This window comes from Juglans microcarpa x Juglans regia, chromosome 2D (assembly GCF_004785595.1).
Source record: "Juglans microcarpa x Juglans regia isolate MS1-56 chromosome 2D, Jm3101_v1.0, whole genome shotgun sequence".
Classification (NCBI taxonomy): Eukaryota; Viridiplantae; Streptophyta; class Magnoliopsida; order Fagales; family Juglandaceae; genus Juglans; species Juglans microcarpa x Juglans regia.
Genome location: NC_054596.1, coordinates 38163698 through 38185594, shown reverse-complemented (window position 1 = coordinate 38185594; position 21897 = coordinate 38163698). Strand labels below are relative to the sequence as shown.

Here is a 21897-nt window from a genome sequence, read left to right as displayed (position 1 = left end):
AATGGTTAATCCAATGTGTGATTATGACTAGAGATGTTTTGAATTTATAGAAAATATATACTTTTTATTAAATTTTAGAGATAAATTTGATGAAACTAATGTCAATGCTCTAACATCAAATACGATATTGATGTAGAAACTTGTCATATGAGGTAGCATGAAAAAAAAAAAATATTTGAACACTTTTCTCCAACATATACCGATTGCATGTTGGCCATGTTGGCAAAATGCAAAATTCAGAATGCATGCTGCATTCAGATCACTTTTCTATGTAATTCTTATTAGCACAATTATAGGTAGACAGATAGATTTATAATGTTTGTAGAAAATATATACCCAATATTATCATTTATCAGCCTAGCTTATGCATATAAACGCAAACAACCAAAACATCTTTTCATTACATTATTCTTGCAAGACATAAAACAGAATCTCTTGGCTAGGGAGATTCGGAGTTATTCTGACCGACTCGGCCGATTTCCGAAAACCTCCAATCACAGAGTGTCATAGAGCTTAAACGGGGTCGGAGAGGGCGGAGATTTTGCCCACCCCTGTTTGTATGTGTAGAAAACGATGACACTTTGAATCAATTTAAGATTACCAGCTCACTCTCCATGTAGGAAGGGAAGCTATTACAGAACAATACACAACAGATCAAAGCCATTTAAGGTGGATAAGTCATGATAAAACCTAAAGTGACAACTAATAAAGATGAGCTTCGAGTCGAGGTTTCACGACTGCAACAAGTGGGAATTTTCTGTGTGTTATCAAACCATAAACCTCTTCCATGCTCAGATCTTCTGGCTTCATATTGTCTGGTAATGTCCATTCAAATCCATGCAGCATGTTAGCCAAAGTAGAGCTGATCATCTTTAGTCCCAAGCTATACCCAGGGCACCTCCTCCTCCCCGATCCAAATGGCAATAGCTCAAAGTCATGTCCCTTAACATCAATAGCCTTTCCCAAGAATCTCTCTGGGCGGAACTCTCTAGGTGCATCCCAAACTGAAGAGTCTCTTCCCATACTCCATACGTTTATGAAGATCCTAGTTCCTTTACGAATATCGTAACCAGCAACTTTACAGTCTTCTTGAGCTAAGTGTGGTGCAAGCAATACAGCAGCTGGGTGTTTCCTCATGGTTTCTTTCATAATGGCATCAATAAAGGGAAGTTGTGGGATATCTTTCTCTTCTACCCATTTTTGTTTCCCAATGATTCTATCCAGCTCTTCATTAGCTATTTTGATAAGGTGTGGTTGCTTCAACAGTTCAGACATTGCCCATTCCACTATGCTGGCAGAGGTATCCGTGCCTCCTGCTATGAGATCCTGATATTAATGATCAGAATCAAGATTTTTCATCAATCTAATTTGAAACCAAGGAGACCAACAGTTCTGCAGACTTCATAGTGAAAATAAGAATACACTTGTAAATGCAATGATGCTCTGATACGCTAGCTAGTACAACATTTTTGTTCACTTTGTTAAGGGATTTCACCAAAATTTTAGCCAAGCAAGGAATAACATTAATAAGTATTAATGGTACGCATGATCATGTTTCTATTATCCCTCAAATGTTGCACGACATAATTGATAGATAAAAGAAAAAATAAATAGTTCTCCAATCATGAAATATATATGAAAATGATAATGAATAGCATTACTCAACATTAAAAGAAAGAAAGAGTCTAAGGTCTACCTGTATGAGCCTCTTGACGTTGTCACAACTGAGCTTAACATCAATGCTAGGATTATCAGCCATCTGCAACAATAAATCTACCATGTCCTTTGGCACAAAGCCTTTTCCTCCCATCCTTGCCTTGTGTTCATCAAGAACATGGTCATAAACTAGATCAAGTTTTTCCATCACAGCCTTCATTCGTTTCACATATCCCTGCAAGTCCAAAAAATCAAGCCATGGTATCCAGTCTCCAATGTTTAAAACCCCATTAAGCAAAAGCAACTCATCCAACATCTCTTGGAATTCTTCGAGCGTCGTCGACCCTGTCGAAGTTCCGGATTCGGATTCTTTGAAATACTTCTTACCCAATGTAATCCTACTAATGACACTTAGCGTGAGGTGCGAGAGATGCTCTATCACCTTGATTGGCTTCCCAGAAAATGTGCATAGGCGTGAAACAAGAGCACACCTTTCTTCAACACGTATGTACTCAAAGGAGTCCAGCCGTTTTGAGCTAAATAGCTCAGATTGAAATATCTTCCGCCCTTGTCGCAAGTATGGTCCATAAGGTGCCCATGTGAGATCGGTATGGTTGTAAGTGGTGTACTTCCCAGCAGCAGATTGGGGTCTAGAGGCAAAGGTGTGATCATGTGTTTTCAGAAACTCCTTTGCCATTGTGGGAGATGAGGCAACCACAACCGGGAAGGAACCAAACTTGAGCTGCATGATTGGTCCATATTGTTGTGATAACCTGTGAAGGGATTGGTGAGGGAGTGGACCAATAAGGTTTAGATTGCCTATAATAGGCCATGGCTTGGGACCTGGTGGAGGTTTTAATAACTTGTGGGATCGAAAGGAGGGATTTTTTGAGAAAGAAAGGAGTAGAGCAGCTAGCAATATTATTGCTATGGCCAAAACAGCAACCCAAGTAGTGACCTCCATTGCTAGCTAGCTAGGGTTTATTGGCATGTTGCAGTAGTACTTGTGAGCGTTCGAGTGGTAGTGGATGCAGGTTTATCTAGTTTAATTTAACAATGATGATCTCCTGTTCGCCTAGAGATAAATCATTCAAATGATTATATTATATGATTTGATTGGAGGGTGAGATGAGAATTTTGTGTTTTGTCTGAAATTTTAAAATATTATGTTTTAATATTATTATTGTGTTGGGATTTAAAAATTTTAAATTATTTATTATATTTTGTATAAGGATTTAAAAAAGGTGTAATGATTATATGAGATGAAATGAAAATTTTGTGTCTCATCCCACCTCCAAACCTGTCGTAGGTTCACATGGGCTTAGAAATTAAAACATTATTTACCTATATGATATGGCCGCATATAGATATATAGTTTTAAAGGAATGATGCATGTAATTATTATTGAGGAATAATCTCATATTGTCTGTGGACAAGATCTTGGACATGTTTATAAAAAATGAAAAATTATCTCTTGTAAAATCGGTTTTATGAGATCAGTTAGGCCCGTAAATTTCTCCATGGTATCAGAGTCTGCCACAAAATGAATAGAGGCCAACACTACTTACTCCATGACAAGGACCAAGAAAAATATTAGCCTGCACGTCAGAAAGAGTGTTGATGAATAATCTTATATTGTCTGTAGACAAGGTCTTAGGCATGTTCATAAAGAATAATCAATCATCTCTTGTAGTATTTATAAAGAATAAACAATTCTCTTTTATAGAATTGATTTTATGAAATGAATTAGGCCTGTAAATTTTTTTAATTACAACATTTATACATGCATAATGCATGTGGCAGTGAATTGAATTATATATTTACATATATATTTACCAAATCCCATACAGTAAAAGGATTGATCTTATATTAAAAAACATTAAAGTGAAGGTGCTTTTATATGAAATAGAAATTTAGGCACTTAAAAAATTAATTAGTTGAATATCACATCACATGCAGTACTCCTCGATCGTAAAAAGAAAGATATGATGGGAAATTTATTTTACTATAAGAGGAGATTTTTTTGAAAAGTGGAACCACCTGCTTCTTTATTTATCACCACTTGCATTAAAGTTCAAAACAGTAAAATCAATAATTATATTGGGGCACAGCTTGCATTCATTCAATAATTAAAAACAGTAAAATCACTTGCTATAAACGTTCATGATAAAGCCCTATTTACCGATGTATATTACACAATAAAAAAAATATTTATTTGTAACTAATTATTTTTAACGAAATAATTATTTTCAGTTAAAATAAATCTGTTTTCATCGTAAATAATTTTTTTTATTATAAAAAAATAATCATAAATATTTATTTTTCTTCTAGTATTGTTGGATGCATGGATCGTAATTTCATTTTCATTTCAGAAATTATATCCCCACATGATTTAGTTTTGAAAAACCAGCTAGGAATGAATCATGTGCAGATCATATATCAATTTTCCACTAGGAATAATGGGATCGAGAGCGTTAGTACTGAAGTCTCTAAACGTGAAAGAGATATGTACTAATCCTATCTCCCGTCTGTAAAATGTATTCTTTCATCATAAGAGATGGTTATCAATAAAAGAAGTTTCATGATCAATGCAGTGTCATTTCGTGATAAATTCCACCCCCGGTGTGCTGAAGATTTCAATACCAGAGAATATTGCTACAATACAATACAATAAACTTCCAGTACTACAAGTCGAGAAATGGAAAAATAGCAAAACGACTAGTAGCACTACCATGTTGTTAAAGTCAAAAGAATAATGAGTTGAGAAGAAGAATAACAAAAGGGCACTAGCATGTTAAAGTAAAAAAAATAAAATAATTTAGCACAAGAATAGCAAAAGGCACTACGAGTAGAGGAATCCAACGAAACATTCCAAAAACATCCGACTCCACATTTTTGTTTTTGTTTTTATTATTGGCTTGGGGTGTCCGGACAAATGTCTCTTCTAATCTTGAGAATGCACAAGTTCTAATAAGAAATCTTCAGCAAATATATTGGATAATTTAACGAGAAAATTCCATCAAATGCTTATATATATACACATGCATAGTGTAAATTAGGAAAGCTGTCGTAATTTTCCAACGTACAATCGAATAGTTATTTTATTGGTTGTATTGTTTGGAAAGGGTGATCTAGCATGTGGAAAAAGCTCTTATTTTATATCAATGCCTTTTTTAGATTCTAGATATTAGATCTGAGTGCAAGTTTTATATCCGAAAATTATCCAAAATGTAAATCTCTTCTTTTATACAAGGGGTGGGGGGGTTTAAACCCTAGTTTTCTATTTAGAGAACAAGGTCATATGTCATCAGGCTTTTGGCATCCAAAAGGTAAATCTTTATTGGAGTATTTGTTTGATGCAATTAACATGATTACAATGGACATGTAGAAGGATTAAGTTATTTAGAGATAATTCAAACATGAAAGATGAGCTTAATTGCATAGGCAATACCTAACTAACAATATAATATATATCAGATCCTAAAGGCTTTTGTTAATCACCAATAATTATCAAGACTTATTTTAAAAGGTTAAGTCGATATATATCATATTATTTAAATCGATCGCTAGTAGGATGAGGTGATAGGGGCTCGTTTGTGTGTCCCGCCCAACCCGCATGGTACTGGAAGAGCAAGGCAGGTAGTTTTCTTAAAAAAAGAACAGGATGGGATCCAGGTAGGATATTCGTCCGCCCCACCTATAAATACAAAAAGAAAAAATTCTAATTGATTCACAGTTCATCTTCTCCTCTCCTCTTCTTCAGCCACTCTTGAATCCTCTCCTTCCGCTTCTTCTTCTTCTCCTCCCGATTATTCTTCTCCTCCCACTCACAACCGCTTTTTCTTCTCATCTTCATCTACTTTTCTTTTTCTTCTTTATATCTTCTTCTTCTTCTTCGTCATCGTCTTTTACTTCGTCTGAAAAATCAGTAGTTCAAATCCCAAATACACTTAGAGAGTGGTGAATTGGTATTTTTTGATTTTATTGAAATATTTAACTAAGCAATCGATCAATCAAGCAATCAATCAATCAGATCACAAAAAATAATCAACACATCATTTTGGTAACAAAATGAAAACTCATTTGAAAAACGTCTTCAAAATCTAAAACTACTACGAGTGTAAGTCACCACCTAAAATCCATTATAGAATTTAAGTTTGTTATAACCAATTTAGAAACACTTACAAGACCACTAAAGTAAATAATTTTAGTTTGCAACACCACGAGTGTCCCACTCAATCTTTTCTTCCTAGCAGCTTCAGACAACTGGCATTTCTATAATTTCACCACAAGCACCAACTCGATCTCTGCATCAACGGCAGCTCCGGAAATCTTTCCAACCAGATAATACATCCACACCAACAAACTCAGCAGTACTTGAACACGAGCACAATCTGATGGATGACTGTTTATCAAGGGAGAATCAATATTGATTACTCAATAAATCTCCTTAAAGTTCTCTCTAGAATGCAATTAATATGGCAGCTCTAGCATCTCTCTACACCCTAGGAGTGTGAATATAGTTCTATATATAATTAGGGTTTGAGCAAACAACTTCGAGCATCCAAACCCTGATGAAAAAGTGATTCTCGGTATTTCCACCCTAGCAAACTGTCAAGCAAATATCGAGAGAAATATATGTCCAACTTTTGACCTCGTAAACATAATAATTTGAAGATCCTTGTAAAACATGAATTTGTAGATAATTGAGTTAGATATTCGTCTTCTTTGCCTTCTTTGTCTTCTTCTTCTATATCTCCTTCTTCTTGTTCTTCCTCTTCTTCTTCATCAAAGACCCATGGCCGCAAGATTGGCTAAGTTTAGTTCAATTTTTGTTGGTTGGTTTGTTGGATTTTCGTTGGTTAGTTGATTCGATTTTCGTTCGAGTTTGAGAATAGAGGAACAGTCAAGCCACAGATTTGCCAGTTTTCACACATGGCTCCATGCATAGATCTAGATTAACGTTGGCTCTACGGGCAAGTTCCGTTTGTCCGTTGAACGAACGAGGCCAAGGAGTATATGGGGGAAGGAACAAGGTGTGGGGGGGAAAAGCTAACTCTCCACCCAAGCGGGGGCGAGATGCAGGAGGGGTGGTTGCTCGCCCATGTAGGTTGCTACCCCTAATCTCTAGTTATCAATATAAATGTAAGTTTCAATTTCAACTAAAAAATTAATTTATTTTAATTTAGATAAGAGGCAGGTTATATTTAGCCCATATATATCTTACCCTAAATAGGATGCCTAAGTACATATATGGCCTAGCACAAAAAAGAACTTTATGCATCTTCCCACAAATGATCAGAACAATGCAGCGGGAGGATATGGCTGAGAAGAAATGACTATATCTTCAATGACCCTTTTTCTAGTCCAATTGTGGTGGCCTGCAAGAATAGATCTAGAAGAATACCAGCAGGCAGTAACTTCCCAGCCGCGTTAACAAGGGATGACTCTAGAGCTACAAGAAGATGGAAAAATCATAAATGAACACTGTCAAAGCAAAAGGGGGGGGGGGGGGGGGGGGGGGGGGGGGGGGGGGGGGGGGGGGGGGGGGGGGGGCGGCGGGGGGAGGGGGGGGGGGGGGGGGGGGGCGGGGGGGGGGGGGGGGGGGGGGGGTATCATTAGCACATCAAAAAGCTTCAGTTCCCATCCTATTGTGGCTGATCAAGTGTTTATCTCTGTGAGAGCTTTAGAACTTAGTGGTGAATTGGGCTTCAGAAATGTCAATTTTGAAGGTGATGCCCAGACCATTATCAAAGGCTATAAACCAGACGATTATTCTTCTCCTCCCACTCACAACCGCTTCTTCTCATCTTCATTACTTTTCTTTTTCTTCTTATTCTTCTCTTCTCTCGTCCGTCTTTTACTTCGTCTGAAAAATCAGTAGTTCAAATCCCAAATACACTTAGAGAGTGGTGAATTGGTATTTTTTGATTTTATTGAAATATTTAACTAAGCAATCGATCAATCAAGCAATCAATCAATCAGATCACAAAAAATAATCAACACATCATTTTGGTAAGATTGCTGGACTTGGTGGTCATCTCATTGAAGACATCAAAGAGGTCCTACAAGGAAGACCAGAATGGTGTATCTCTTTCACTTATAGAGAAGGCAATCAAGTGGCTGACAAACTTGCCAAGTTTGGATTATCACTGGATAGAAGAAGCTCCACCCTTTATTACGAGCTCTGTAATGGAAGACAAACTTTGTATTTCCTACCATGTCAATAAAATGCTCTGGCCTGTATTTCTCTCAAAAAAAAAAAAAAAAAATGATGCCTCAAGATCGTAATTCTCATCCAAACCAGAATTAACAAAAATGAGAGTGTAGAGCATAAAATAGAATAATGAAATCATAAACGACAGGATGATTACAGTACAGTATTTACACAAAAAGAGTAAAAATATATATATAGTAAAGAAAATATTTTGTACACAGATGGATTACACGAAATTTGCACAAAATCAATAAAAAGAAAAAGAATTTCAACATTCATGTCGCGTGGATCGTTACCCTATCCTACAACACTAGGTCATGACAAGCACTTTGATGAAATCATCATGAAGAACAGTTGAAAATATTAAATATTATTTAAGTAAAAAAGCATATCAAACGAGACATAATTAAATAAATAATACCTAACTAGACATTTATTTTGCACCAACCAAAATTAATAAAGCTCTCAAAGTCTCAATAATGTAACCACCAACTTTTCACCATAAGGGAGAGTACATTACATTTTTAATTGGTGGGATAGCACATGAATATAGGGAGATCGAGAAATTCACTTTTTTTGCTTTGTAGCCCCAAATTTTTTCTCCATTTTTTTTTTTTTTTTTTTTTTTTTACAGTAATCGCAATTGACATGAAAACAAAAAGGGTGCTGCTAGGAGGACCGAAAATGATGCCCCCAAATGTACCGACAGGTATTAGTTTTTTCATTTTTCCAAAGCATTTGTGTAAAGGAAAAAAAAAAAAAAAAAAAGTCATTGCACCTATCTGTATATTGGGGGCACAATTTTCGGTCCCTAGCATTATTCAAACAAAGATGAAGAAAGTTAGAAAGGAAAGTAATTTATGTTTTAATTGTTATTATTTAATAGTGAATAATAGAAGTGCATACCACCAACTCACCAAGTAGGCCTGCAACCCGACCAGAACAAGTCGGGTTTCAATCTGACCCGACCCGTCCGATCACCAGAAATGCACCAACTCGAACCGAACTGAACCGGAACATTCAGGTCGAGTCGAACCCCTTTGTTATATAATAATAATAATAATAATAATAATAATAAAAAAAAAAATCGGTAGCATTGAGAACCCATAAAAGTGAGACCGATAAAATACGAGAACTTAGCAACAAAATTGAGTCCATTTCCAATAGTCCACAAGAGGTTGTGCATTCTCCACTCTTCCGCTAAGCTTTGAAGTCGTGAACTTTGCAACAAAATTGAGCCCATTTCCAATAGAAGAAGACAGGGTTAAGTGAAAAATAGTGAAGTCAAGTGCTGCAAAATCTAGTTCCAGAGCATTTTCATCCTTTGCCCTGCAATGAAAAACAAAGTTATGATACAAACTTTGAGCCACAATCTGAGATACAATACTGGTTAAGTCAGAAAAACGTATGTTATATAGATCAACAAGATTATGGGGATGAATAACAAACTCCTTGCATTTGGTTTTGCAAACTCAATCAAAAATTCAGCTTGTGGCATTATGATTTATGAAGAGAAGAATAAATCTCAACCAACTTGTTTAAAATATTTTTGTTAGCATAGAATTCAGTTTGTGCTTACATCAAGCAAGCAATTAGAACCAGAAGAAGAGAAAGGGCATACCATTCTTCATCATAGATCATTTCTTTAAGCTTTAAAAAGTCTGGAGCAGTGATGGCCTCAACGGATGAATTCTGAAAATCCAGGATTTGGTCTTTTGGCAAAGGCAACATGCGGTAGTATGACAACAGCTTCCTGCATATCTCAAATGTATGGCATATTAACATCAATAAATCCAAGAACAGAGTCAAAGATGTCCAAAGCAGAGTCAAAGTCCAAGAACAGAGCTCCAACCCATCAAAAACTCGGAATGAGCATGATCTAGTCAACCTGTGACTCGCATACGAGGGCCGATGAAACAGAAACTATGTTGGAAAGGGACGATGTTCTCTTCCAGAACCTCAGCCCCCGGTGTTTCTCTCCTCCCTCTCCACCCTCCTCATTTCCCTCAAGATTTTCCTTCAAAACAAACAACTTTTCCTTTCCATCTTTGCCCTCTCCACCCTCCCCCTCTATTTCCTCCTTTTCTCCCTCTCCCTCTACATCCAGCCCATCAAATCCCGCGTCTACCACCTCGAGGTCATTGCCTTCCTCTCCTCCACCCGCTTCGAGTCCCGCCACATTTGGAAGGAATCGCATGCCGATGATCACCGCCATCCTCATCTACGCCATCTCGCTCTTGTACCATCGGTCTTTAGCTTGCTCCGTAGATCCAAAACCAAGTCATACGGAAGGGGAACGGAGCATAAACAGCAAGGAGAAGAAGGAGGCAGGGGCTAGGGTTTGATGTAGAAGTGAAAGAGAAGCTTAAAAATGAGTTTTAATAGCTGGGTTCCAAATGACGGCCCGACATTCATCAAGTCCGATGGTGTCAAAACGGAATTTTTATGTCAACCCAAATTTATCGGATTGGGTCCAATCGGGTCACGCGGGTTGATCGGCCCATCGGGCTTCTTGCACAGGCCTACCACCAAGGTGATAGCCCAGTTGGCAAAGGCTAGGGGATCGTTCTTCCCTCCCTTTCCCGGGGTCACAGGTTCGAAATGACTTGCCCTAGTAAAACTTGTGAAGCAAAGTCTTGAGGGCCTTTGCATGCTGGTACCTTGGTGGGGTTGCGGTGACAGGCTGCTCCACTGGGGGTTAGTAGCTATGACTCAAACCGAACATGCTACAGCAAGTGAGGGCTCTTATGGTCACACCCAGACGGAAAAGCTATACTTGCCACCCCTCCCCACTCTTTTGAGGGGGTGAAAAAAAAAAAAAAACAATAAAAGTACAGAAGGCGATTTTACGGATTGATCTACTATCTCAGGCTAATGGTGCAGCAACTCATGGCAATTTTTATATTTTTGTAATTGTAATAGGAAACAAAATCTCGAATAATTTCAATAAAGAATTTCCAGCGAGTGTTTCTACCATAATTTAAGGAGGATTTCTTCTGATTCAAAAAATCTTAAAGAGTATGAATACCAAATTTCAAACTCAGAGAATCTTGAATTAGCATACCCTTAGCTAGAAAGATTGTTGTGACTCAAGATCATACATACATACATACATATATATATATATAATATCACAGCTTTTTGGTTTCTATTCCATCCCATGCTCTAGCTAATTAATATCATAAACAAGAAGCTAACTAATCCCTTCTCTTGTTGATCATTTGCTAAAACAATCAAAAGAAAACCATTTACTAAAGAAGCTTTGCTCTCGATGCAGAAGGGAGAAAGCGGAGATGTGTGTGAAAAAGTGAAGATAAGAATTTTTCTATTTAAAGTATGTAATGTATTACTACTAAAATTGTAACTTTTGTCGCTAAAAAGACTTTTCATCTGGATTGTATTTGGGGTATACCCACGGATCCGGGTGTCAAATCTGGATCGGTATCCGAAATAATCCGGGTTTTTTAAACCGGGTTGTACCCAGATCATCCTCTCATTGATCTTCTTTATTCTTGCCTGCTAATTTGGATGGTAAAGATCCAGGAAAAGACACCCACTCAAATTAGCTTGAACCGACCATTCAAGCTTTTCATCTATCCAAACAAAAAAGAGAACAACAAAAAACATTTGAGTCAGAATCTTATCAATTTTTCTGCTTTTCTTTCCTTTACTTTTCTTATTTTCCCGACAGCCAAACAGAGAATTGAGGTAAAGAAAATCAAAGCAAACAAGTAAAAGCGAGAGATCGACCAAGTCGTTGGCAATACCAGAAGAAACCATCATCGACGACTCGTCCTCCGAGCTCACTTCTTTCGTCTTCTTCCTATTACCACTGCCACCGCGGCTCTGCTCAATCACCATAGATTCCTCGGCCGAACCGTCACGATTCGCGGAGCTCTTGTGGAACCCTAGAGGGGTCTGACCCAAGTTACCAATCCGGAGCCCCAGTCCCCCACCTACCAGATCCGTACCTATTCAGCCAAGCTGTAAGCAGACAGGTTGGCCGCCAAGAACGAAGATTTGTTTTTCAGTGGAGGATCCATTTCCACAGACCCGAACTCATCCAACTTGCCATGACCCGTATGAAAATTCAGCACGTTGTCTAGAATCCAAATCGAGGTTATAAGTTATAACTTCCAACACCAGAGAGAGACAGAAACCGAGTGTGTGGGCAGTGGAAGCAAAGGAGTGAACTTTTGGTGGGACTAATATTAAAAACAATGAAACGAGGAAAGGTTAATGTAAACTTCAAACCACATCGTTTTGTGTCTTCTTTTTAAAAAAAAATTAAAAAATTAAACCAGGTCCTGGGTTTAAATCCGGAACCCATAACCAGGTACACTAGGCTACAAAAACCCAGTTATCGGGCCGTAAAGTATGGTCATTCTAACTCGTAATCCTTTATTTACTCTGACATTTGATCTTTATCCTATGAGTAATATTAGAGAGAAGTTATTGAAGTAGTGTATATTTTATACTCACTATATGATTATTTTTAATTCTTTATTTTTTTTTTTAAATTTGAAAAAATATAATCTAGATGATATCACATCATGTATATAAAATGATTACTCCTAACAGTAACTGCTATCTATATTTATTCTTATCTTATTGGGTTCTATGCATTGTCCGAGTATTGATGGTTAATCCCGTTTACTCCACTAGCTTTCGTCTCCAAGTATCAACACCGCTCCAGCAAAATAATGTTCTGGGTATTTCACCGCTCTTCCGAAATTTTTCTACTACCTTACTAGTTCAGCTCTTCCCCACTCGAGTGAGACAAGCTACTTTAGTTACTTGCATATATTAAGCATGTAGTTGGCTCGGTTCATCTCCCTCTTTTTATTAAACAAAACTCCTGCTAGATCTCTCTCTCTCTCATTCCATCCTAACCAACTCCTAACAAACCCAATAAAAAATCAAAACCAAATCTTAGCAAACGTAATAAAAACGGTGACAGGCAAACAATTCATTTATAATTTATATATAACTTTAAATATAATTTAATTGTTAAGAAAGCGACTATTAATAAAATTGTATATTTTTTTCTTAATAATTAAGAATGTTAAAAAAATGTTTGAAAAAAAATTACACGTATGCCCAACAGCAAATGCTGTCGGCCGTACTTAGCACCATGGCCTTAACAATACCACACATCTAATCGATCTATTTAAAGACTTGACGTGGTAACTTGCAAAGGTTTTAGCTGTCATATATGCATGATTGATCCAACAAACAGCCACCAGACCTCTTCATGAGCTTTAATAAATTCAAATCTGAAGATGATTAACGTTTGTAATGTTGTTCCAACCATGTATATAATAAGTTTATATATTCATGTCAAGTTTGTATGAACTTAGAAGGCAAGAAAGCTACTCCATCTGTTGGCAAATGATACATCATCAGGTCACTTCTTATTTGGCTCTATTTGATGCTTTTTTTTTTTCTCTATGCATGGCAGATGAGCAAGCTGTGACGAATTTAAGGGAAGGACGTTATTGCACCAGATTTTTGCTTAAATATCACTCTTTGGACACAACTCACAAGGCAGGCATCTTGTTGAAGCCATGAACTCATTGGACGGACTTGATTATTGAAGTCTAATGACAAATAAATCTGTGCAGTTGAACCAACTTTGATATGGATATGCAGGAGAGAGAGAGAGAGAGAGAGAGCGAGAGAGAGAGAGTTTTATTAAGTTAACAAGTTCTACAATAAATAGTACATGTATAGGCTGACTTGTAAGCAACAGAATCCCCTATACCTCGATCTTGCATGGGCAGCAAATATATTTAAGTGATCTGCCAGCAAAAGGAGGAAATTAAAAGTGCATGATGCTCTCACATTTTCTTGTTTGCAATATATATCCAAGCAGCTGCTTGGCTCTTTCCAGTGTGACTAATCATTTTCTATACTCTAGCTTTCCAGTGGTGTCAAACAAGTTCATGATAACTCTATTTCTCTTGTCTCCCTCTCGCATCCAAAGGCTGGATGTGAATGGCACACTCCACATATTCATTAATTCTGTAGGGTCATCTCAATCCTTTCTGGACAACCTTCCCTCTATGATCAAGCTTTATAATTAATCATTAACATCTCTCAGTTTCTCATGCACACTCTGTCAAGTCTTAAAAAAAAAAAAACCTCAAAATTAATTCGCGTGCGCGCGCGCACACACAAGATGTGGAGAGTTGAAAGTCTCGACCCAAAGAGAAAAAGAAAAGATAAAAAGTGGTTAAACCAAGGTGCAAAATTAAAGTTATGGGTCAGCCTGGATGTGGTCCTATATATAGGTAGATGAGTATTGATGGGATACTTCACACGCACCACCCACATTGAATAGTCTATCACTTTCTTTTTTTCTTGACAAGGTTGGGCCACATCTAACACAAGAAATTATATATACTTGATGTGAAATTCATAATTTGGGTATTTGATTTTTCAATCCAAAACTTAAGTTGCAATTCTGATAACTTAATTGTCGTCGTCTTTTTTTTTATATTTTGTGGGAGTGGATCGATTCCAAGGTCTCTATTTTGAAAATGTGAATTTTGTGCTATCAGGCCACATATTGTTAGCAATTGTCGTTGTCTTTTATTTTTCAATAATATGGAATAACCAAGTCGTCGTTTTTTGCCTTACTCTCTTTTTTTCTTTTGGGAGACGATTCAATCATTTCAAACCTTAGAAAAATATACAAATTTTCTTAAAAAAGATTTATAAATGAGGGCGACTTATTGTGACAAGTTTAAATTTATTTTATAATAAAATAAACTTTATAATTTTCATACTAATTTATAAATTTACATTATAAAATTTGTTTATAAAGCAAGTATTTATCGTAAATATTATGGCAAAAAAGTTAAAACCGGGATAAGAAATGGGCATATTTTGCCCCCAAATGCAAACAGCCAAAGCCGAGAGGAGAAAGAATAAAAGGAAATAACATAAAATAGAAAAAATAATATATAACCTAAATATTACATAATTCTTTTAAAAAAAAAAGTAAATAAATATAAAATTTATATAAAAAATTAATTTTTTAATAAAAAATCACACTCTTTACTTAATAATTGGGCGAAACTTGCACCGACGACTGTACTTAGCTTGATAAAATGACAAAAGCAGTCAATTTTTTTGTCTGACCAGAAGCATCGCTATTTGCTTGAAATTCCACTTTCGGTGCAGCCAAAAACAAAAAAACTCGATATACATTTACATGTAAGTGGGGGCAACTCCGTCATTTAAGAGTCAAGTTATCTCCACGTGGCGTCTCATGACGCAATGATTAAATAGGGTGCAAAATGTTAGCGGAGGTGCGGCCCCATTTTTACTTTCGAATCGAACCTTTTGGGTCCCGTCTCTAACACAAGGAGTAGATAGAGATCAGAGAATAAATAATTTCTTTTCTTCAAAGCTTTTTTATTCAAATATTTTTTTTCATTATAAATTCAGCATTAAATATTAATTTAAATAAATAATAATAATTTTTTAATAATAAATCTTCCTTTATTTTAAAATAAGTGTACATCACTTATACAACTCAGATATCATTAATCAAATTTAAAAATAGAAGAATGTTAGACCTGAAAACAAAATTTAAAAATGAAAAGTATAAACTGTTGTAGTTTAATTAGATTTGTCCAATCTATTATATCGTTAAATTCAATGTATTCTGTCAAGGCACATAAGCATTTATATTTATTTTTATTTTATAATTATCTGTGTAACCCATTTCTCTTAGAAATATTTTATTTCATTTTGTAATCTTTATTTTTTTTTTTTACCCACAACAGAAGTATACAAGGATTTAAATAAAGAACGAAATAATCTGAAAGATAATTTTGAAAACCAATGTAATAATTTAGGCCTAGTTTGGTTACACAATTCACATAAAAAGAGATGAGATATTTTATTGAAAGTTGAATAAAATATTATCATAATATAAATTTTTAACATTATTTTTATTTTGAGATTTGAAAATTTTGAATTATTTATTATATTTTGTGTGAAAATTTAAAAAAATTATAATGATTATATGAGATGAAATGATTTGTAAACAAACCAGCCCTTAGTTTTTACCTCAACAAAATTGGTAGTTGCACATTGGCTTCGTTTGGATGTATAACTTATCTCAACTCATCATTTCAATTTTTTCAAATTTCAACATAAAATATAACAAATAATTCAATTTTTTCAAATCTCAAAATAATAATAATAATAATAAATAATATTCTAATAATATTTTATCAACTCATTTTAACATCCAAACGCACTCTTAAGTACACTATTTAGGGATCCATCTGCAAATATTTTTTTTTTCACATTCAATGTATATTTTTTTTTTGAGTAGTGTTATATATATATTTATAATTTTATAATTTTTAATATATTAATAGTTCACACATAAGCTTGTGACAAGTCATGTAAAAGTGCTTCTGAGAAAGCTTTAATTCAAGCCCAATATTCATCTAAAAAAAACCGTTGACTCTTACCAAATAAATGCTAACAAAAAAAACAAAAAAGAATGTTTGAAGAGATGTCCCAAAAAAAATATTTTTTGGCATAAATTTCGATGCTTCACGAGCTTTTATAGTAATCCGCAGTTTGGATTGTATAATGAATAATCAAAGACAAGGGCAGGGTCCTCAGTGGATCAAACGGCCGACAACACCGTCGCTGGTCAAAGACTCAAAAACAGTATCAGATAGGAAGGGCTGGCCAGCGTGTCCACCTCCCTCTACTAGTGCTGGGTAATTCCCATCATTTCATGCCTTGGGTTTATTTTACACCACGTGGCTCACGTGGTCCCACCACCACAATCAGTCATATGACTCATATCCTCTGCGAGTGATGCTAGGCTGCCCTGCAGTGATCGCTGGACATGCCGTCTACATAATTTCTTTTTTTTTTTTTTTTCATTTTTTTCACATTTTTTTAAACATCTTTAAATATTTTTAAAAAATAAAAAAATATATCAATACACTAATAGTAACTTAATAAGTAAAAAAAATTAAATACATGAATGGTCAAAATAAAAAGATAAAATGAGAGAGCATACTAGTATTATTCTATGAATAATTTTATTAAAAAAATTTACACCACACACCAAGCTTAAAAAGAAAATTTGAATATTACAAATTAGGATTAATTATCCTTTATCATTTCCAACTTTCATTTAATTCATAACGTATTTTTGAAACTAATAATTGTATCAAAGTGAATTCTTAAATTTTTAGAATTTCTTAATCCTCTTTCATCTACCACGTTAAATCTAACAAAAATTTATTATAAAATATAATTTTTATCTAATTTATTATCATTAATCATATAAAATATAAAATAATATATACTATCAATTAATAATAAATCATTAATCATTAATAATGTATAAAATTATTTGATACCTAAATTGTAAGTAAATATGCATAATATATGTACATAATAAAATTATTTTATATTTATTAATTATATATAAATTAATAAAAAATTATTTAATAATTTATAATTTATTATTAATTTTTAATAAAAAACTGCAGCACTCTTGACATAGTTTAGTTAGACTTGCACGGGGAGGGAGGCGTCGATATGTATGCATCTGAGTCAGACGTTGTCATTTGTCAGCGAAAACGACCTACTATAACATTGGCCACATAATTTAGGATCTATTTATTTTTTGAGATAAGATGAAGTGAAATAAAATTAAAAATTTAAATAAAATATTATTATTTTAAATTTTAATATAAAATATAATAAATAATTTAATTTTTTTAAATTTTAAATAATAATAATATTAAAAAATAATATTTTAATAATATTTTATCATCTCAACTCAACTCACTTTAATATCTCTTTAATGCAACTTTAATCGATTGACGTTTAGGCATATCCGACCCGACAATTGGATTTTTTAAAGGATTTTTTCTTCATTTCCCATTTGGCTGCACTCGCACCTGACTTGAATACCAACAAAATAAAATATTAAAATTGACAAAAGAAAAACCCAACTAATTCCATCAAATCAGAGTACATGGAAACCATCCCCCAAACTTCTCCCCCACCTGTAAAAATCATTCAAATTAAAATATTTTAAAAAAATAAAAATAAAAACTCCAAAAAAAATAAAAAACACATATAGAACCACCCAAACGCTCCAATCACTGTGCACATTCTTTTAATGAGACCCACCCACGTTGTCTCTTGTTGCTTTTACTCTCTTTCCAAGAATTCCTAAGGTGTGACCACTCTTGGTGGGGTCCTTGACTCCGGTGGTGGCGTATGACCGTCCGATCCTTTTGACGGATCATCCGACGACTGTCGTAGCCCATCATCCGTCTCTCCCCGATTCATATCCTCCATCATTCGTACCACCTCTTGCATCGCCGGTCTCTGATCCGGTACCGTCGAAACGCACGCCATTGCTATTTGCAGCAACTGCACCATCTCCTCTTCGATGTTGTGGTACCTCATTAGTTCAACGTCGAACACCTCCGCCGTCCATTCTTCCCGGACCACCGACTGCACCCACCGGGGAAGATCGATTCCCTCCTCCCCCAACGACGCCTGGTTCGGTGCTTTACCCGTCAACAGCTCCAACAGTAGCACCCCGAAACTGTACACGTCGGATTTGAAGGTCACCTTTCGGGTTTCCACCACCTCTGGCGCACGATAACCGGTGATGCGGTTGGGCGGGGTCGAGGTGCCGAAAAGTGGGTTGAGTCCAAAGTCCGAGATGGCCGCGTCTTGGTCCGGTCGGAGGAGGATGTTGGAGGACTTAACGTTGCCGTGGACAACCTTTCCCGACACGTGTAGGTGGGCAAGACCTCTTGCGGTGCCCAATGCTATTTTCATTCTGTTGTCCCAGTCCAGTGGCGTACGGCCCGACCCTCTACTCCCTGCAAGAAAGATCACCGGAAGATCAGGTCACTTGGTCGTCCATGATGTCACTTTTGCTAAAAAAATAAAATAAAAATACACCACTATTTCTCAATAAACTGTAGGGTGCTGATAAGAAGATGACCAAATTGTTGGAATTTTGTTCATTACAACTCAGGAGAAACCCAGAATGGGGTTGGTTATACTAATTAATGGATTTTTTGTTCATGGATTGAGCTTTTAAAAGTGCTTTGAAAAGAAGCAAAAGTTCACCACAGAACTAGGAAAAAGCACAAAGTTGCAGAAATGATGTCGGAGACTCCATGGAAAATCATGAGGGCGTGTTGTGTTGGCATGTTGTGGTGGCAGAAACGTAGCAATTACACTTGGAATGTTTGCACTGTAGCAGGAATCGATCAGGGCATCTGCAGATGCTGCCTAGACTCAGAAACCTCTCTCATTTCTATAATGGGCAAAATGCTGCAGAGAAGTGACTTGTGTTGTCTATAATTTTATTAGTTAATTCAATAAATAAACATACTCTCCATGACTAACAGCTCGACCTTCACTACGGTCAAGATTCGACCAAAGACAGATGAATGTTGGTTCTGTTTCACTAACTTAATACAACATAATAGTTTTATTCAAACGAAAAATCCCTTTCTTCTGGGCATGCATTTGCATTTGAAAAATAACAAGAATATAGTACTAAAATTTCCATTACCGTTACTGCAAAAAATCTTAAAACTTTGATTCATACGACAAATTGGCCCAAAAAGAAATTTTTGTATCAGGAAAAGTTGTTGAAATCATACCGTGGAGAAGCGCAGACAAGCTCCCGGCAGTCATGAAATCATAGACAAGCAATTTCTCGTCCTTGGAATAGTAAAACGCTCTGAGAGGAAGCACATTCTCATGCTTGATCTTCCCTAGCACCTCCATTTGCATCTCGAACTCTCTCTTCGTGACCGCCACATCTTTGAGCCTCTTCACCACCACCGTAGTTCCTTCCTCCAACACCGCCTTGTACGAGGTCCCCACGCTTCCTTTCCCCAAAACTTCGGCCGACGCCCTCAGCAGGTCCTCCAAGTCAAAGCTATAAACCCCACCTTCAAAGAACACCAACTTGTTCCTCTCCGCCTCGGTAGACCCACCCGTGATGTCGTCCTTCGACGACGATGTCCCTGCCTCTGCCACCACTGAACGCGTCGTAACTGGCGGCTTTGGCGACTTATCTGTCTGCCGACGCTTTCGTTTCTTGAGACAGAACAAGAGGAATATCAGTAGAAGGAAGGCTATCACCACTGAACCAAGTACGATTAACACTATTGCGGCTGTGGAGAGCTTCTTGGACTTTTTACGGACAGGGTTCTGGCTTGGGTTTTCCGATGGAGACGGAGCTGGGGATGGAAAGAATGAGCTGCATGGCCGTAGTGGTCCCCCACAGAGATCCAAGTTTCCGGTAAATGCTGATTCAGGGAATTTCTCTAACGTTTCCGGGATCGAACCGTTGAGGCGGTTGTTAGAGACGTTAAATGTATCCAAATTCGCTGTAATGCTCGGCAATGTACTCGAGAAACTGTTGTTTTCCAAAAGAAGACCAGTCAAGTGGGTGAGTTTGTTGATCGAGGACGGGATTGGACCCGTGAAGTTGTTGAATGAGAGATCGAGACGAGTCAATCGAGATAAGCGGGTCAAGCTGGGTGGGAACTGGCCGGAGAGCTCGTTGTTTTGGAGGTAAAGGCTGCGGAGGAGTGTTAGATTAGAGAAATCGGAGGGGATCTCACCGGAGAGGCGGTTTGAGCGAAGACTCAGGATTCGAAGCCCACTCAGCCTACCAAGTGTGTTCGGCGGAATCGGGCCCACAAGACCGACACCAGGAAGCCGGAGATGGTATACATAGGAACGGTTCGCGTCACACTCAACTCCGACCCAGTCGCACGCTGACCCGGACGAGTTCCATTGCACGCGGTTCTTGTGTGGGGTCTGGTTGAGGAAAGCAAGGAGGGCTTGTTTGTCCTGGGTCGGCTCCGAGTTGACTCTTCCACTGAACATGAGTAGAAGCGACATGAACCAAAATACCAGAGACCCAAACTCAAAAACAGCAGCCATTGGGTAATTCTTGAGCCAAACAACAAAGAATAAAAACAATGGATTTAGCTCTTGTTTCTGTTTCACTTTCATACGTCGGTGCCGAATGGTGGTCGGTAATGGCGGTTTTGGGCAAACCCAAAAGCTGTTTTCCGACGAAAAGCCATCCGAGAGAGGGAGAGAGAGAGTGGAGAGTGATTGAGAGACTACAGTGTAGGAGAAATTCGTGGATTAAAAAGAGCGAGATAAAAAAAATAACCAGAGAGAGAGAGTATTAGGAATCACGAGGCACAAAGGGAAAAGGCGAAAAATAAAGCTGATAGGAGAGAGAGGAAGGAAACAGAAGCAGCAGGAGTGCCTGCTGGCTGGCTGAAAGTCATGGAAACGTTCTTCTATTTTTCTTTATTTATTTATTTATTGTTGCCGTAAATTCTTAACCAGCGCATGGTCGACGCTCTCAACGCGCCACTTTAGCTCGTGTCATCCGTCGCTGTAGATGCATCGATTTTTCTTTTTCTATAAGATTGACTAATTAGATACGAATTTTTAACACAAAATTAATGCACTGTAATTAAACATTCTGATTAAACATTTCAAAATATGATCTGAATCGCATACAATTCAATTAGGTTTAATACAATCTGAACTGAACATTATACAATCAAAAGTAATTATAATTTTTGAATTTCATCTGAATCTAACTTGAAATTAACTAATTCAATTTTTTTTTAGAGAAAAACTATCATCATTCACTCATCAGAGAAAATTATATCTATAATCGAATATATTTCGGGATGTCCTGATATCAAACATAACATCATATTTTTGTGACAGGTCTAATTCTCACTATTGTTGAAACTCTCTACAAATAAACGTCCAAAAGACAACATTCTCTACCTCAACAAAAACTCAATATCAACTTTCATAGAAAGAGAAGACTCAACTTCTATAAATAAACGTCTAAGAGACGTAATCTTTTTTATTTTAATTAACAATATGAAAACCAAAAAAGAAAACAATAAAATAGATGAAAAAAGAACGGATTACAGTATAAACCA

At 36.5% G+C, this 21897-nt stretch overlaps 2 protein-coding genes across 2 annotated transcripts; both read right to left on the bottom strand.

Annotated features, from left to right (window-relative positions):
- Positions 1-342: 342 nt before the first annotated feature.
- On the bottom strand, positions 343-2684 carry LOC121250199 (trimethyltridecatetraene synthase-like). Its single transcript, XM_041149219.1, has 2 exons — positions 1697-2684; positions 343-1326 (listed from the first exon to the last, which is right to left on the bottom strand). Exons 1-2 carry the CDS (start codon positions 2618-2620, stop codon positions 703-705), a joined length of 1548 nt encoding a protein of 515 aa, XP_041005153.1. The 5' UTR covers positions 2621-2684; the 3' UTR covers positions 343-702.
- A 15102-nt stretch (positions 2685-17786) lies between these two features.
- On the bottom strand, positions 17787-21221 carry LOC121250198 (probable inactive receptor kinase At2g26730). The gene is made up of 2 exons (XM_041149218.1): positions 19564-21221; positions 17787-18768 (listed from the first exon to the last, which is right to left on the bottom strand). The coding sequence occupies exons 1-2, from the start codon at positions 20930-20932 to the stop codon at positions 18104-18106; spliced, it is 2034 nt and encodes a 677-aa protein (XP_041005152.1). The 5' UTR covers positions 20933-21221; the 3' UTR covers positions 17787-18103.
- Between the last annotated feature and the right edge of the window lie 676 nt (positions 21222-21897).